At 37.7% G+C, this 19,356-nt stretch overlaps 1 protein-coding gene across 1 annotated transcript in view; it reads left to right on the plus strand.

The window, feature by feature from the left end:
• The window catches only part of ADGRG7 (adhesion G protein-coupled receptor G7), a 62,497-nt gene that overhangs the window by 19,997 nt on the left and 23,144 nt on the right, over positions 1 to 19,356 (plus strand). Inside the window, exons 2-10 of the mRNA XM_019967512.2 lie at positions 138 to 251; positions 1,598 to 1,702; positions 5,351 to 5,463; positions 8,450 to 8,599; positions 9,898 to 10,001; positions 14,514 to 14,653; positions 14,768 to 14,875; positions 18,245 to 18,408; positions 18,959 to 19,114. Of these exons, the coding sequence (XP_019823071.1) occupies positions 138 to 251; positions 1,598 to 1,702; positions 5,351 to 5,463; positions 8,450 to 8,599; positions 9,898 to 10,001; positions 14,514 to 14,653; positions 14,768 to 14,875; positions 18,245 to 18,408; positions 18,959 to 19,114 (1,154 nt within the window). The remainder of the gene's footprint in view (positions 1 to 137; positions 252 to 1,597; positions 1,703 to 5,350; positions 5,464 to 8,449; positions 8,600 to 9,897; positions 10,002 to 14,513; positions 14,654 to 14,767; positions 14,876 to 18,244; positions 18,409 to 18,958; positions 19,115 to 19,356) is intronic.

Genomic DNA, 19,356 nt, shown 5'->3' on the forward strand with positions numbered 1-19,356 from the left:
TCATATTACAAAGAATATTTTTCAGCAGTGGTCTTCAAACATAGTGATTTTACATATAGAAATCAAAGGCCACAGACCCCAAAAAGGAAACTAATCAGCCAGTTCATACACTATTCTGTTATTTATTGTTTCTTTAGGAACAGTTACCTCTACGTCAAGCACCCCTATAGAGTTCTGCAAGAATGGTGGAACCCGGCAAAATGGCAGATGCATTTGTCCAGAAGAGTGGAAAGGACTGAGATGTACAATCAGTAAGTTACTTGGGATAATACTAGGGTGTGAGATTTAGGTGAATCTTACGTTTCTAAGGACAGCAGCAAAGCTTCTCGAAGTTCCTGTCAATTGCCATAGTAACAATGGGCATAATGATCACGAATTTAAGATGTGTTTATTAGCTGAAGAGTAAAAACTGAGTTTTCTTGTGCTATTTACCTGTATGTTCAGTACACTGCCTTTATTTTCCAACTGTCAAGTTTCTCTGTAAAACTAATGGTTGCTCTTCTTTCTGACTGCAGTGTCTACTATAGGGCAATGGGTAATATGGTTTTCCCAGGTCCTTTCAAATGGTAATATGCCATGTTGCTGCTGCTGCTGCTGCTGCTAAGTCGCTTCAGTCGTGTCCTACTCTGTGCGACCCCATAGACGGCAGCCTACCAGGCCCCACTGTCCCTGGGATTCTCCAGGCAAGAACACTGGAGTGGGTTGCCATTTTCTTCTCCAGTGCATGAAAGTGAGAAGTGAAAGGGAAGTCGCTTAGTCGTGTCCGACTCTTAGCGACCCCATGGACTGCAGCCCACCAGGCTCCTCCATCCATGGGATTTTCCAGGCAAGAGTACTGGAGTAGGGTGCCTTTGCCTTCTCCGAATATGCCATGTTACATCATTTCAAATATCATAATTCTAACATATTTAACTTTTCTGAAGTCAAGATGCATCTACTTGTCCAAATATCTACTTAGGTGAAGTTTTTGTTTTTTCTATCTTTCTCTTGGAGAGATATTATTAAATCAGTGGCTTGACTTCACTCAATGGTATCTCAGAATCAAAGTTAAAAGCACTTCTTGATCTGCAGTGTGCTTCCCAGCACTCTATACACTTCATGCTGCCTGCTAAGGATTCAGAGCCTTAGAACTCACTCCTATAATTTACAACATTCTGAACAGCCCGGGTACCCCACAGAAACCCATGCCTTTGGCTGTTTGCTTTAACCTCCACCCTCGATCCCTTTGCCACTGTAGGCTCTATATCTTTGATTTTCAAGGTTCCAACTAATGTAATACACTATCCTTTCTGATGTGTTAGTGATCACATCCTACCTATACTGAGTTATATATTGTGCACATTTTAACTGAACCTGTTATATAATGTACTAGTTACTGTAATGGTAGTAACTTAAGTAGATAAGAAAATATGAGGTTGCTGGGTGGTCAGTGAGGCCTAAAAGCCTTCTGTTACCCTTCAAATTACACTCTATAGGATTTGAACTTTGGCTTTAGTCTGGTTTGAAATTCAGAAAGAAAAATGATGAAAATTAATAATGAAAAATTCTTGATGATGATGAATTTATGATTGAAAAATATTTTTTCTTTCCATTACAGTTAATTTCTGTGAAAACAGTACGTATGGGAGGTTTACTTTTAACAGAATTCCCGTGGGAAGATATGGATCTTCCTTGCAAGTATGTGATGAGAGCACTCTAAACGGTATGTGCTTTCCCAAGCATCTCCTCTGTCTAGGCATATGAATTGCGCCACGGGATCATACCTATCATCTCTCCAACTAATTTTAGATCCCTGAAAGAGGCATCAGGGAAGATTTTGTTGAAGGCATTGGCTCCCTTTCATGATGCCAGTGTTCAGAGTTTTGGGTGTTAACACATAATTCCAATTTTCCTAAAAACTAAAATATAGATCAGTAGTAAATTCCTTTTAATTCTTCTTCAATTGATTTATTCTTGAGGCCCCCTCCATCTCCTGGAGTTTGACCAAGTTGAGATCTGTTCTCTCAGTTACATAATTTATCTCAATTTTAAAGATTAGCTAGACTGTGGATTTATACCATATCTACTTTGAGACTTCATCTTTCTAGGTAGAAATGCAGTTGAGTCTGTCCAGTTAGTAGTCCTTCACCTATTTGAATATTTTAGTTTTTCATCTTGGAATATTCTCTAGCTTCAGCATACCTTTCCTGAAGTGTAACAATGTTTTTTGCATAAAAGCTTTCCAAGAATAAAGGAGCAAATGATATTTTTTATTTCTGATATGCATTCTGATGATATCCAGGATTTTGATGACATATGTGATTTTAATGCCAGATTGGGTAATATCTTCTAAGAGTAGCCCTTTAAATTCATGGACTCCTTTCCTGACAGCTTAGAGCCCACTGTGCCATGTGATTTCCCTAAATGTTTTAACAGCTCTTAGTTAGTATTGATTTTTATCTGACCAGTCCCCTTGCCTCTCATACCTTCCTGTGGGTCATCATTCACTTCCTGCAGAACCGGATATCTCAGTAACTAACTCTAGCTTTTTTATGCAAGTGTTTGATTGAACTTCTGCCAATAATGAAACTGAGAAAATGTTCACATTTTATTTAGATATTTATTTCTATATGTGTCAAGTACTCTTTGAAGCACTAAATAAATTACATGTATTGCTCCTTCCAATGCCTTTCTTTGCTTTATTCTAAGAGATTATTGAGACCAGCTTTCCATTTGCCAAATCTAAATTGCCTCTGCCCACATATATTACACTTATTCAAGTATTCATTATTCTGTTCTTTACATAGTTATTTCTAGCTTCTTGATAAGAGCTCAGAGGTAAAAGAGGAGCTTCAATTATATTGGTCCTTACTTCCAGTGATATGTCAATAGATACATAATGTCTTAATTTTTATGTTTTTTATGTCTTAAATATTTCATTATAATTTACAAAAGAGATGTGGCTACAAAAAATAACTGTGCTATTGAACTGGGAAGAGTAAAAATATCAGTTATATACCCATCAAGGGATATCACAATTGCTTGAAATATATTACATTTTTTGAACAAGAGAATCACCACCTTTCACTTGGTTATGTATTTTTCTTTCCTTAGTAATTAGTATGAAAATGTTTGTTACACTTATCTTTGAATTTCAGATTGAGCCCATAAAATAATTTAAATATATAGATTTCTAGGAAGGGAGGATCAAGAGGGAGGGGACATATGTATACCTATGGCTGATTAATGTTGATGTATGGCAGAAACTGACAAAATATTGTAAAGCAATTATCCTTCAATTAAAAATAAATAAATTTTAAAAAACGATATAGATGTCAACAATTGGTAAATTTGCTTTTAGTATTATATTAATAATTACTTCTAATTAATTTGGCTTTATAAAATACTTTTAATGATTCTGAGTGGATAGATTCATACTTGTAAGTAATATAGAGGAAAAGATGCATTTGAACTATGGCCACATAAAAAATAATATCCTACATAAATGTTTAAAATTTTCATTATGCCATAGAGTAGAAGTGGAGTGATCATATAAGAGTGAATTTAACCTTCTGCTTTAAGTGTTATAGGAGCAACCTCTAGTTTTTGTGTTTCTAGTGGTTGCCCCTTAAGCAGCTACCCAAAGCTGTCCTGAGAAGAGTTCACCTACTGATCAGCTGTCCCACTAATGACAACTGGCAGTGATTTTATCTATTTACAGCCTCTTAAGTACTAGCCAGAGGAGGACGTTGAGATGCCGAGGCTCAGGTGATAATCCTAGGAAATAAACCTGATGATTTATTGAGAGCCAGTAACATACTCTGTAGACGCTGCAAAAACTGTGGAACTCTTTGCCTTTCACGTGTTAACCAGATTTGGGTGAAGAAGGAAAGAGCACTATAGAATTCAGTATCTATATAGTCCATGGAATTCTCCAGGCCAGAATACTGTACTGAGTATCCTTTCCCTTCTCCAGGGGATCTTTCTACCTAGGGATCAAACCCAGGTCTCTCACATTGCAGGTGGATTCTCTACCAGCTGAGCCACAGGGGAAGCCCAACAATACTGGAATGGGTAGCCTATCCCCTCTCCAGCGGATCTTCCCAACCCAGGAATCGAACCAGGGTCTCCTGCATTGCAGTTGGATTCATTACCAACTGAGCTATCAGGGAAGCCCATATAGTTCAATCTCTAGGAGGAATTTTTCACATTGTTTCTGGTCTTTCAGACTAGTATGCTCTGTCATATCCAATTCAATGCCCTTATGTCCCTTGTTTTTGGAAGGCAAACCTTCCTTGCAGACTTCAAAGGAAGAAAATAGTTGACTGATCTTTTGAATTCCAGATTTAAAAATCTAGACAAGTGGTATCTGCCTGAAATATTCATGCAGTGACTGGCTGATTCACTTTTCCCTTGCTGTGTATCAAAATATCCCAAACTTACTGCCTGACAACAATAAAGATATAAGCTCCTCATAGTCCTGTGGGTTGACTGTGGCAGCTGGATTGTGCTGGAAGGTTTAAGATGATCTTATTCACATGAGGCTTTGGTGCTGCCTGTTGGCTGGAGGTCTTCAGGTCTCTTTCACATGGCCTTTCACCTCCAGTAGATTAGACCTGCTTCCTTACATGATGGTCTCAGAACAGTGTTCCAGGAAGGCGAAGACCTAAAGTTCAAGTCTTCCTGATGATCTAGGTTTTGGAAATCAAACAATGTTATTTCTACCACATTTTGTTGATCAAAGCAAGATTCAGGAAATGGAGGAACAGACTTCACTTCTTGATGGGAGGAGCAGTAAAATCATATTGTGAAGGGGTTATGTACTGGAGTAGGTGGTTGCTTCGATTTTTCCAAGTATTCTTTATTTCTTCTTTTCTTTAAAATTGAAGTATAGTTGATTAACAATATTGTGTTAGTTTCATATATATAGAAAAGTGATTCATATATATATATATATATATATATATATGTGGGCAGGGGGGCTTCTGTGGTGGCTCAGATGGTAAAGAATCCGTCTGCAATGAGGGAGAACTGGGTTCAATCCCTGGGTTGGGAAGATCCCTGGAGGAGGGCATAGCAACCCACTCTAGTATTCTTGCTTGGAGAATCCCCATGGACAGAGGAGCCTTGCGTGCTGCAGTCCATGGGGTCGCTAAGAGTTGGACATGACTGAGCAACTAAGAATATGTGTATGTGTATTCTTTTTTTGTTTGTTTCTTTTCCATTGTAGGTTATTACAAGACATTGAATATAGTTTCCAGTGCTAAACAATAAACCTGGGTTTTTTAAAATCTATTTTACATATGGAAGTATGTACTTGTTAATCCCATAATCATAATTTATCCTTCCCTGCTTCTTCTTTTTATTAAAGCGGGCAATCCGTTGGCAGTTCGGCAGTGCAGTCTTAATGAAAATGGAGAGATAGAATTACAAAATGTGACGATAGGAAATTGTAATCAAACTCTGGAAAACTTGGAAAATCAGGTAGGCTATATGTTCCATGAGATGGGCAATGGGGAAAAGTTCAGACTGTACATACTCTCTGTTCTTCAGATACTTGATGCGAAATTAATGCTTTCAAAACTCTCAGACTAGAAATAGCAAAGACTATTAACTAAAACCATCCTTATATTTTAAAGTTGATATCCATTTGTGAAAACGGACAGTTGGACATGTTTGTTTGGCAAAGGTCAGCAAATGATAATTTATATCATATTTTATTTTTTAGAACTATTTCAGTATTTTAAATAGCTGCATTTTACATTTGATATATATTATAAAGAAAACGAAAATATGTCTTTTCTCACTTTACTTTTGGTATTGTACATTTTTTAATAAAATTTTATTTTTTAGCACCAAAAGCATTTTATATTGGGGTATAGCCAATTAACAATGTTGTGGTAGTTTCAGGTCAACTGTGAAGGGACTCAGCAATACATATACATGTATCCATTCTCCCCCAAACCCTGTTACCATCCAGGCTGGCACATAACATTGAGCAGAGTTCCATGTGCTATACAATAGGTTCTTGTTGATTATCCATTTTAAATATAGCAGTGTGTACAAGACATTCCCTAAATCCTTAACTATTTTTTAAATGGCCTCATATGTTTGACCACTGAAGTTTTGACTGAAAATAGATACCTAACATTTGATACCAAAAGGAAGGTATTTTATGGTCTCTTGGATCAGAATAAAGAGAAACAAACTATGATCAAAACCCCTTTGAAACAGGAAGTTCAGAACCTGATGCTGGTCTCAGGGGCTGTATTCATGAGCAGGTGAAGTGGGAAATATAATTATTCTTTAATGCAAATTAGATTATTTTGACTAAGGATATACTCAAATGCAAATGCAAGGAATTGTTAGTACCTGGGATTGAGCAAGGGGAGGAAGAAGAAATTTATATGTATGTGTTCCTCTTGGCACTAGGCATGTTACATGTGTTATCTCATTTAGTCCTTACATAACCTGTAGCTCAAACGATAAAGAACCTGCTTGCCATGCAGGAGACCAGGGTTCGATCCCTGGGTTGGGAAGTTCCTCTGGAGAAGGGAATGGCAATCCACTCCAGTATTCTTGCCTGGAGAATTCCATGGACAGAGAAGCCTGGTGGGCTGCAGTCCATGGGGTCACAAAGAGTCGGACATGACTGAGCAACTAACACACACACAACCTCTGTGAGTTATATTTTCATTCTCATATTATAGATTATTCTAGCTAATCACACTTACATGTTATTGAGTACTAACTGCATGCTAAATACTGTGCTGAACATTTTATGTGTGTTATTTTAATTTTAAAAGTGACTATGCTGCTGCTGAGTCACTTCAGTCATGTCCGACTCTGTGCGACCCCATAGACGGCAGCCCACAGGCTCCCCCGTCCCTGGGATTCTCCAGGCAAGAACACTGGAGTGGGTTGCCATTTCATTCTCCAGTGCATGAAAGTGAAAAGTGAAAGTGAAGTCGCTCAGTCGTGTCTGACCCTCAGTGACCCCATGGACTGCAGCCTACCAGGCTCCTCCATCCATGGGATTTTCCAGGCAAGAGTACTGGAGTGGGGTGCCATTGCTTTCTCCGAAAAGTGACTATATAGATCAGCATTGATGTGTTCATTCTATAGATGAGGAAACGGTCTCTGAGAGTGTCCTATTTTGCTCAGTGAACCACAGCCAAAAAGTGATGGAGCCAGTCTTTAAAGTCCACACTGTACCACACTGGCTCCCTAATCTCAGTTGGGCAAGGGAGTGGGTGAAGATGAGGGTAGAGTGTGGAGATGGCTGCCAACCACATAGATTGTGTGGCTCAGACAGTAAGGAATCTGTCTGCAATGCAAAAGATGCGGGTTCGATTCCTGGGTTGGGAAGATCCTGTGGAGGAGGGCATGGCAACCCACTCCAGTATTCTTGCCTGGAGAATCCCATGGACAGAGGAGCCTGGTGGGCTGCAGTCCATGGGGTCACACAGAGTCAGACATGACTGAGTGACTAACATTTGCACTTTCACATAGATTGGGGAAAAGGCTTCATGTTCTGGAGTCTGATAAGCCAGTTTTTGATCGTCATTTCTGTCATTGGTAAGCTGCATGAACTTCGGGTGAGCTCCATAACCCCTCCAAGCCTTTAAATAGGAATGAGGGTGCTCAACTCGCAATATTGTTTTGCATATTAAATGTGATAACCCCTATAAAACATCTAGTTAAATGCCTTACACATAGCAGAGACCTGGCCTTTGAATGAGAACCTTGTTTCTACTGATTCGACATTGTTTCTGACTCTTCCACAAGAATAAATAGTCTGGGACCTTGGTTTGATTTTTGCAATGATGCTGCCATCTAGTGAAAACTAAGCCACATAGACACATACGTATTAACACTTGGCTCCACTAAAGATAATATGGGTTAATATGTTTAGCCTCACAACCTAGAGCCTGAAGGTTCACTGGTACCTGGAGAGGTTTCCTAACTTCCCTAACTCTACGTGCTGCAAAGCCAGCTTAAAAAATTTCCAGCCCATTGCAGGCTATAATTTTGTAAAATACTAATGAATTACTAGGAAAGTAAAACAAAAAATGCTTATAGGATAAAAATCCATTTTACAAATTATTAGATTCAACAGCACAGAATTGTTATGTTTCTGACCACTTTCAGTTTCTGCTTTTATCTCCCTTTGGACCCTGTAGCAATCAGTGAACCACCACTGGTCCATGGGTTATACCTTGAGGAGCCCTGACCTGGCATAGTTAATTAATCCTGGCAAGTATTAATAGTAAGGGCTGGGAAAACCACTGGCCTACATGTACTGTGTCCTTTATGCAAGGGAAAAAGCAAAAATGAAAAATGGAGTGGATGTGATGTTCATGAGGTTGAGGGTCAATTCAGTTCCAGCTTATTCAACTGTGTTGCTTGCAAAGTGTTCAGATATAGTTTATAAAGTTAGGGCTTTTTTTTTTTTTTTTTTTTTTAACAGATTGTCAATATCTCAACACAGTCTCAAAATATTTCTAATGAAGCCCAGATTTTAACATCGAATGCCAGTAACTTAACTCCTGAGAACATCATGTCTGCTACTAGAGTGGTCGGACAGATTTTTAACACATCCAGAAATGCTTCATCTGAGGTAAAACTCATATGGTTTTTAAAAAAGGGAGGGGAACAAAGAAAGACCTTTCAAACTCTACTCCTTACTACAAAGTATGGACTTGGGCAGGGTTTTAGCTGCTCAAAACCATTTTGCAGAGCACTCTCTCTGAGAGATGTTCAAAGGAATATCGATAAAAAAAGAGCTGCTTGTCCAAATATTCTCTTTTGGGATAGTCACAAATGATTATCATGTTAAATCTTCTGGGAAGTCCTGGAATGAACAAGTCTATTTTACTTTATTAACATGTTTATCAATTGTATTTGACCTCTCACCTCTATTCAATTCCAAATAACTAGAGTTCTAAGAAACTCACTTTAGATCATGCTGTTTTAAACTGGGATCCCTTTCTGTTGAGCATATTTGAATTTTAGTCTTGGTTTTCCAAAAAATTGAGCCTAGTTTACACTTCTGATATCATAACCTGTTAAACTCTGGTACCTGAAAATGAGAACTGCAGGCAGCATTCACCAATTGGCACAGTTTATAAACTGTGCCTAGCAGGGTTTATAAACCACCAATATGGAAGGACCCAGTTTCTGCTAGTTAGATATCAGCATGGCCTGAAAACATCTGTTTTATTCTATTCTCTTTAAATAGTTTATTTTAAAAAATGTTTTTTGTTATCTGAGGTCCTTTGGAAAGAAAGTGGGATTCGAATCGCAAGTTAATAAATATGGAATTGAAAGAAATATAATGACCACCAAACATAGAATTTACGACAGGCTTAGCCCATAAGGACAGAATGGTGTCAATATCCATAAAGAAGGCAGTTAAAATGTAACCAGGTGTGGAGACATTGTGTCTGACATACTTCTGAGTTTTTAATTTTAAGAAAACTGGAAATAATTTTACTAAGCCTAATAGTTACTAACAGTTAGAGTAAGTATAATTAAGGTCTTATATTAAGTATTATGGACTGTAATGTTTTAAAGAGCCCTGTATTCTTCTTATTTTGTTTCTGCTTCTGTATCCAAGCACCTGCTTTTGTGCTGTTGGGGGTAAGGGTGGAGGTTCTGTAAAACACCTTGCTATGAGGTGAGATTCAGAGACCTAAGCCTCCTAATTAACTCAGTTTATATTTTCACTGTGCCTTACCTTTATTTTCTCTGCCTTCTTAGGTAGAGAGAATACTTTCAAAACTTCAGTTTTGAAAAACATCTCTAGATTACCATACCAATGGTGCCACTTGATACGGTAATAATTCGTGGTAACTATAATGATGATGGTGGTGTGCAATGTGTCTTCTGTGATAATCAATGCCTTCTTCCTGGCAGGCGAAAAAAGTTGCTGTGACAACAGTGAGTCAACTTCTAGATGCTAGTGAAGATGTTTTTCAAAGAGCTGCTACTGCTGCTGATAGTGATGATACCTTTTCAACGTAAGTACAATTCCAGTTTGGAAGGAAAACCTAATGCATTGCTGCTTACTTTCCCAGGTTACAGCATTAACAGGGGTGTCTTTATTTCTCTCGTGGATACACAAAATGGCTAATTCTCTGGAGTGCAGACTAAAGCCATAGCTTTCTAACTCCTCATTGCAGGGGTGGGCATGGCCTGGGATATAGAGTAACTGGGATGATTCAGATTAGGATTTGTTTTCCCAGCCTTAGCTTGGCATGGCCCAGGAACCACTGTGTGCATAATTCTTTTAGCTCCTTTCTCAGTGCACAGAACTGCAAATAACAGCATAGCTTTGCAAGACACATTTCTAGCTCCCCTGCGCCCCCAACCCCACCCTAGATCCTAGTGTAGTTCTCCCCAAGATCCTAGTGTAGTTTGATTAAATTTTCTTTAGCTTTCTCAAGGCTACACTGAAAAAAAAAAGAGGATCCAACTCTGCCTGCTTTCTCTCTTTTGGATTCCTGTGTCACAGATTACTTCTGGTTGTGCATTTATACTAAAACTTGTGTACTTTATTCATAGAGGCCTCTCACTAGGATTCGATGTGATTTTATCTTCTATACAGTTTTCTTAACTCTTTAAAAATTTAATTAAATATGCATGCTCATAATAGAAAAAGAAACTATGTAGAGAAGTGAAATTTTAAATATCGTCTCACCTTAATCTGTTGGTATATATTCTTCAAGATTTTTTCCTCTGTGTGTGTATATCCTATTACATACTCTTTTTTTTATTTTAAGATTTTTTTGATGTGGGTTATTTTTTAAAGTCTTTTGTTGAATTTTTTACAGTATTATTTCTGTTTTATGTTTTGGTTTTTGGTCACATGGCATGTGGGATCTTAGCTTCCCGGCCAGGAATTGAACCCACATTACTGCATTGGAAAGTGAAATCATGACCACTGGACCACCAGGGAGGTCTCTACTACATGTTTTTTAAATATAGAACTTGTTTTTGTCACTTTATAATACCTTATAAACATCTAATTAACATAAATACCTATGCATCTACATCATGTTTTAGATTACCGCATAATATGAATGAACTGTTATTTAAGCAGTTCTCTGCTGCTGAACATTTAGATAGCTTCAGGTCTTTTGATATTTTGAGCAATCAACATTCTTGTACGAAATCTTTGTTTGCATCACCTATTATTTCCTAGAAGTAGTTCTCAGTTCTTTAATAATTATGACCAGTACCTATTTAGTATTGAGTCTCCAAAGTGGAAAAGGCACAAAAACAGGAAACAGGACATTCACAAGATTATACTTCTGAGAGATGGTGGTAGAGGTGTAAACAATTGAACTGGTATATTTCATGACTTCAGATTTCTCTAGGAGTCTGGATCATTCTCACTGGCAGTGTTGATGCTCCCATTTTTTCTTGGAGTTGGAGAAGGTTGCAGCCATGAGATCCAGTGAACTCCCTTCAGAGCTGGAGGTTCTGTGTTTGCAGTCTTGCTGGAGGCAAAGGGGAAAAGTGGATGTTTTTGGTGAGAAGGCTGAAGAAAGAGCCATTGTGGGATTCGGCTGAGAAAGTCACAGGTGATGAGACAGACGAAAACACTGTCTCAACACTGTCTCAGTCACAACATAAACAGTTATGATTTTTGTTGCCTTCTGGCATGGAAGGGGAGAAGGCAATGGCACCCCACTCCAGTACTCTTGCCTGGAAAATCCCATGGACGGAAGAGCCTGGTAGGCTTCAGTCCATGGGGTCGCTAAGAGTCAGACACGACTGAGCGACTTCACTTTGACTTTTCACTTTCATGCATTGGAGAAGGAAATGGCAACCCACTCCAGTGTTCTTGCCTGGAAAATCCCAGGGACGGGGGAGCCTGGTGGGCTGTCATCTCTGGGGTTGCACAGAGTCGGACATGACTGAAGCGACTTAGCAGCAGGCATGGAAGGATAAAAAAAAGGCTGTGTGATTTATGTGTAAATTCCAAATGGCATCAAAGAAGGTGTGTAAAGGAAAAAGTGAAACATTTAAATATAGGACGTGTTGAAATATGAATTTATATAACCACACTCAGACCCTCCTTCCTCCCATTCTGAATTTCTAGTCGACTTATTTTTCTAATGATGGGCTATCAGTTTACCCTCTCCCAGGTGATCTTTTGCATAAACTGCTATGGACTCAGGTCTTTATTCATGTAGATAAGACTTTGATCTTCAGCTTCCAGCCCTAAGATCAGGTCACCAACCTGTTAGCTCTCCTCCAGAGAAAAATCCTGGTGACCTGCCAGCAAAGGTACTCTCTCTCCTCTCTCCCTTGGAAGGATATTGTTCCTCGAGGCAACTCTTCCACTGACCTGAGACCAGGTGCAAATTCTCCTGATAGACACCAACCTTCCTGGTGCATTTCATTCTGATTTTCCCTTCTTTCATTCCCAGGGGAGGGAAATACCTTCCCTTATTTTCAACAGGAATAATTAAGCCTCTCATTTTAAATTTGTATTTGTCCTTACAATGATATGCTGTCTTTCCCCAGTAGACATGGGAGGTTGGTTCCAGGACCACACTCTCTCTTACCTCATCTCCTCCTGACAGATACCAGAATTCCCAGGTGCCCAAGTCCCTTATATAAATTGGTGTAGTTGGCTCTTTGTATCAGCGGGAGGCTCCACATTGGCAGATTCAACCAACCACGGATGCGAAACCTGAGATAAGGAGGGCCAGCCATAATGACCTCTCGGGGCCCTGTTAAAGCCAGGCTTTTCTGATATCATTGCTGCACTAATGGAAGATTCCTGAGTGAAAGGGGATCTGGTTGCTTTTTCTAGTTATTTGTACCAGGTTGACGGCCAGTCTCCTGACCGGCACCCACCTATCATCCAATCATAATGACAAGAGGAGGAAAGAATAATATGGGAGGAATAAACCCCTTACACACGGCCATGGTGAGAGCAACTCTTAAAAACGGCAAACACTCTCATGCATCTAGCACATTTTTCCTGTTAGTTTTCAATGCCTGAAGGAGCTTCCCTTAGTATCCTCAGTGTTTCACGGGTACTGAGCTTTTTGTTGGATGCTCAGCAGATACTGTTGGTTGGATGAATCATGTTCCTAGCAGATTGGAGCTTTGTTAGGTGTTCCTCCTGTTGAAAGCAGCTCTCAGGTTTCATTGTTATTCATTAAGTGGGAAATACATAGTGTGAATCGCTGAAAATTATGGAAAATAGTATTAGGAAAGGAAAACTTTTGAAATAATGACTTTACTTGACTGTTTCCTTATGAATGGTTACCACATTCTCTTTATGAAATTTAATTATTTAAAATTTTCTTTTTTTAATGTCACTTGGGGAAGGGAAAAGATATATTAATGGAAGGAATAAAGTTTTAGAATGAAGAATAATTACATTCTAATGAAATTCTTTCATTACCGGGAAAATTAGATTGAACCAGTTGTCTTAGACATAGACATTTTGCTTTGTCAAGAACAGAAAGAGTGCAAATATTTTTATGGGAAACAGGAAAAAGAAACAATCTTATGACTTATCTTTGAAAGTCAAAGTCAGTCATGTCTGGCTCTTTGTGACCCCATGGACTGTAGCCCACCAGGCTCCTCTGTCCATGGGATTCTCCAGGCAAGAAAACTGGAGTGGGTTGCCATTTCCTACTTCAGGGAATCTTGCAGACACAGAGATCGAACCCAGGTCTCCCACATTGCAGGCAGATTCTTTACTGTCTAAGCCAATTTATCTTTGGAGAACACCAAATTAAGATTCCCCCCACTCCCTCCCATTGTCCATCTAATCTATCTTCAAACTTATCCAGAGTAGAAACAAATATTGTGAGAAGCTGCAATGCTTAGTTAATAGCTGAGGCAATGAGCTCAGTGTTCTGTGCTTCCATAATTCCCTATGAACTGTCACCTCAGGAGTCAGCACTTAAATGGTTTGAAAACTGTGGGCTTTGGGTGAGAGGAGAGAGTTAAATAAGTGAATATTGAGTCTCAACACTGGAGAAACAACAATCACGTGACTGGTCAATGGGAGGGCATGGCAGTGCAGTCCTTTTATGAGAAGACCAACGTAACAAAGACTGTTTCTATTGGGAAATCTGTCCTTCTTGAATTCCAGCTTTCTGGCATCTATGTCCAAGGTACCCTACAGTGGGGAAAGTTTACCAGAAAAATTTTGGCTATTCTTAATGGTACATTTGTAGTTTCATTGCATCGTGGTCAGGAACCATGTCCTGTATAACTTTATTTTTTAATTTATTTTTAATTGAAGGATAGTTGCTTTACAATATTGTGTTGGTTTCTGCCATACATCAACATGAATCAGTTAAAAAAAGAAGAAGAAAGTACATGTAACAAAGTAAGACTCTGATTAAAAAAAAAATCGATATTGTTACAGGATTGTGCCAATATTGTGATTGCTTGAGTTCTGTGGGCATGCCTTTCCACTGGAATGTGGGACACACACAACTGATTTTATAACAAATTTCAATAATAGTGTGTTGTTAATGTTTTTTTCTATGCAGGCTTATTGAGCAAATGGAGACTTATTCCTTGTCGTTGAGCGACCAGCCAGTGGTAGAACCTAATATAGCAATACAGTCAGTTAATGTCTATTCAGGAGGCAACGAGGGGTCTACAGGTGTTCTCTTCACTGTACTGAAAGGTCAGCTGTTTGTTTTAAGTTCTTGTAATAGCAGAGAATATTCTACTACCAATATATGCTCTATTCATGAAAATGTAGACTTTTATAAAATTCTGCTTTTTTTCCTTCTCGTAGGAACTAGCAATTCTCTGACTCCTGGTTCCACACGTGTAAACGTGGACGTAGACAAACTGAATCCCAACGAACAGACGGAACTTCAGCTCTTGCTCAACACCTCGAAAAGTAGGTCTCAAATTACATTACTTGAAAAATGCACTCAAATTCATGTAATTAATAGCTTAAAATTCATTGAGCAAGAAATTATGTTTACTTAAGTTACATACTGAGTAATTTGCATGTGAGTATGTTTGAGCTCTAACAAATTTTGGTAATCTCAAGTCTATTATTCTAGCCCCAGAGATGATTTTCTTCCCCTGTCTTTTCAAAAACACTTGGAGGGTGACAGAATTGAAATGCTCTGGCTTATGAACACAATCTATTTTCCACCTAAAATGTAGCCAAATGGCTCAGTTTTATACTTAAAAATACACTTAAAAAGCATTCAGTCATAAACTTTGCCCATGTTTACTAGTGGAATGGTGCTCACAGGCTTAAATTCATCCTATTGACTTGTCCTTGGGATATTTTATGTAATTGACACAGTCAGCATATAGCAGTACTAATTTTCAGTTATCTCCTTGTATGGTGCTCATCATGAGCTCCTTATTGTTGTGCATATAACCTTTTAGAAATTCTTGTGTCTAACTTGTCATGCCTGTACTATTCAAAGTCTAAAATTGACAATTGAATACAATAAAGCAGATTGAATGCACACATTTACTTTTATTTTCTCCCCAAATAAAAAATCCAGTGCCAAAAAATACATATTTTAGAGAGACTAAATTCATAATTCTCATTGGTTATATAATTCTAATTGGCTAACTAATTCTTTATTGGTTATATAAATTGCAAATATCTTCCCTCCAGTCTGTAGCTATCTTTTACTTGGTTTTTCATGTCATTTGTCATACTCAAATTTTACTTTATAATGTAGTCCAATGCATCAATCTTTTTTTCTATAACTGATATTTAAATTCATTGCTCTACTAAAGTCACAATTATAGTCTTCTATATTGTCTTCTGAATATTTTTAGTGTTTATGTTTACATTTAGATCTTTAATGAACCTGGAATTTGTGTTTGTATTTGGTGAAAGGTAGATCTAATTTTTGATTTCATATAAACTATCATTAGAGTCAAACAGGTTGAAGTAACACTGTCTAGAGTCAAAGATTCAGATTGGACTGAAAGGAACATGTTTTTATATTAAGTTTTTTAAAAAGACTTCAAGATTGAAGTGTATAAGCAAAAATTATTGGAAATACAGGGTCACATCAACAACCTTGTGTTATAGGGAGAAATATAAAGTTGCTCCAGAAACTGAAGATCAAGTAGACAAAAAATAGCTAATAAACTTGGCCTTTATATACATTTGTTTGTGTATGTAGTTTTATAGACAGAAAATAGATAATAAAAATTATTTTCAAATATCTATGGAGTGCTTCAAAAACTATTAGGCCAAATAGAAAAACTTGCATATTTTACCCATGGGTGATTCATGTTGATGTACGGCAGAAACCAACACAATATTGTAAAGCAATTATCCTTCAATTAAAAATTAATTAATTAAAAAATAAAGCTATACAGGACATAGTTCCTGACCACAATGCAATGAAACTATAAATGTACCATTAAGAATAGCCAAAATTTTATCCAATTAAGAATTTTAAAATACCATTGTTAGAAAGGAAATTAAAGGACAGATTACAGAGTCCTTGAAAATTAATACCTATGAGAACTCCTTAGATGAAACCCTATGGAATGTGGACAAAGATGTAATTAAAGGAAAGTGTATTTCCCTTAATAAATCTATTAGATAATATGAGAAATTGTTAAAAAATAATCATTCACCTAAAGAGGCATAAAAAGTAAGATAGCAAATCTAGAAAAAAAGAATTAATAAAATGGCATAAATTAATAAAAATGGGACATACTTAACAAATGCTAGATGGGTCAACAAAATAAAATATTGATTCCATGAAAGGCTAATGAAATATACACAAGCTTCTGATAAATTTGATCAAGAAAAGAAAGAGAAAATATAAAAAAACATCAAGGAGGATTATATCTTGAAATATGGAGATTCTTTTAAAATCATAAGATAATGGTAAGTATAATTTGTTCTAGTGAATCTAATTATCTAGATGAAAAGATGATTTTCTAATAAACAACCAGAATCCTGTAGGAATGAGGAAAGGGGTGAGTAGAGAATTTCATTTTTTAAATGTATGTACTTATATGGATTTGAATTTTACATCAAGCATGTCATTCTTTTATAAAAATAAGATTAAAAAGCAGTCATACTACATTTTTATGGTTAACTTTGTCACTTAGTGTGACAAAGAAGGAACAATTTGGTGGGCTCAGTGTGATGTAAAAACTCTTCAGAAGCCAATGTCTTTATTTCTCAGAAGAGGACAGAGCAAAGCGGGGGCTGTGGAGGATGTGTTGGGGGCTGTCAGGGCCTTACCTACCTATCTCTCAAAGCACAAGACTGATTATTCTGGTCCCACCACCACCATTTTAGTATTCTTTGTACTTATTAAGTATATAATATATATGTGTGTATGTATATACACACAGAGACACATACACACCCACGCAAATACATGCAAGCTTTTCACTTGTAAAAGATATCAGAGTTTAGGGAATTTATTCAGCTAAAATGTATATTCATTGTTGTTGCATCTGTTGTTTTAAATATGGCCAAGAGTTCTATGAAGTGTCAGGAGGCATTTCAAAGGTGGTTCTGTTTGACCATTGCCATGGCCAGCAGCCCCGCTGCAGAACCCCCTGTTGCAGCCATGCTCCTGCAGGCTCTCTTAGGAAAAGCTGACCAGTTTTTCCAGTGTCCTGAAGGGATGTGTCCCAGTCATTTTCCAGCCTTGGGCAAAAGCCTGTCGTTGTCTTGAAATAACAGAGACCAGTAGTTCAAGAGCTGATGGAAAGTATTTAGTCTGTTGAAAGAATCCCTGATATGCACAACTTGAGCTGCTGGCTCTGTGATTTAATAAACTGGTTTCTGCTCAGTCCCTCTGCATAGGAGCCAGACCTCCCAGAGCAGTCCTCTAGGCACTGCTGTCCTAATGATCACTCTCTGCTGTTTCTTATTCAATGACTCAGGGGGGAAAGCAACATGGTCTTGAGCTACCTGCTCATTGTGTTCACTGTCTCACTGCATAGAAAGCAAGAATGTTTACTTTATACATGAGATCCTTTTGGTATTTTTTTTTTTAGGTGGATTAGGCAGAGATTATGGTTTCCATTTAGAACATAAGGAATCTTAGGAAAGAAATTAATGTGGATGGAATGGCCAACCATATGTTATATGTGTTAATTAGATGCTGCAGTTAAATAAAGGCAGTCAGCAGACCATTATTTTCTGTATTTCACTGGAGTGTTAAGCAGTCATGCAGTTCGGTGATGGTATGGGACTTTCTTACTTACCTAGGGTTCCCTTATTGATTTTAGTGTCTTTTTTCCCCCCTCACAGCTAATGTCAAGGCATGTGGCTTTGTAGTGTATCAAAACAACAAGCTTTTCCAATCAAAAACTTTTATAACTAAATCAGACTTTAGTCAAAAAATTGTCTCAAGCAAAACAGATGAAAATGTGGAAGATCAGAGCGCTTCTGTTGAAATGGTCTTTAATCCAAGGGTGAGTTTTCCCATTAATAGAAATAATTCAGCCCACTCTTGATTACAAAAGCAGGGACAGTTTGGGCAAAAGAAATCCACAGAACACCTCTTTGAAAGTTTATATGACAAGACTAACTTTAACTTCTCCCCCATCCATATTTTTATAACACTAAGTGTAAAATTAACTACTTTGAATTTTATATTCTCTTTCTTAATCTGTAATAAAGATGCTATGCTTTGTATCAGTACATATCATACATAATCATACAATTGATTTCTCATATGGGTAGCTCAGATGGTAAAGAATCTGCTTGCAATGCAGGAGACCTGGGTTCAATCCCTGGCTCGGGAAGATCCTCAGGAGAAGGGAATGGCAACCCACTCCAGTGTTCATACCTGGAAAATCCCACGGACAGGAGTCTAGTGGGCTGTACAGTCCATTGGGTCACAAAGAGTCAGACATGACTGAGTGACTAAAACTTTCACTTCAAGCTTATCTTCGCCTATTTGATTTTTTTCCACACAATTAAGCATTTTGAAAAAATCAGTTGCCATTGTCTTATTCACAGTACAACCGAACAGAATTCCAGCTTCATTCCTATGCCTGCGTCTATTGGAATTTTTCCATGAAGGATTGGGACACGCATGGCTGTCACAAACAGAAGGTCACTGATGGATTTCTACACTGCCACTGCAACCATACTACTAACTTTGCAGTATTGATGGTAAGGGTTTACATGGTAATCTCTTTCTGGACAAGAGTTTTACTTACATGCAATTGTGTTGTGTGCTAACTGGAGATAATTTGGGGATTAGTTTACATAGACACTCAACTCAACTTTGATTAAATGGGAAAACAAGGAATGAAGTTAGAGAATGAAAAAAAAAGTGCTGGTAAAGGCAATTAGAATAGTGCTTTTTGCAAAATAGTCTCAAAATAGATGAATTCAGTATTGTGCATTTAATA

The sequence above is a fragment of the Bos indicus genome, chromosome 1 (assembly GCF_029378745.1).
Source record: "Bos indicus isolate NIAB-ARS_2022 breed Sahiwal x Tharparkar chromosome 1, NIAB-ARS_B.indTharparkar_mat_pri_1.0, whole genome shotgun sequence".
Lineage (NCBI taxonomy): Eukaryota > Metazoa > Chordata > Mammalia > Artiodactyla > Bovidae > Bos > Bos indicus.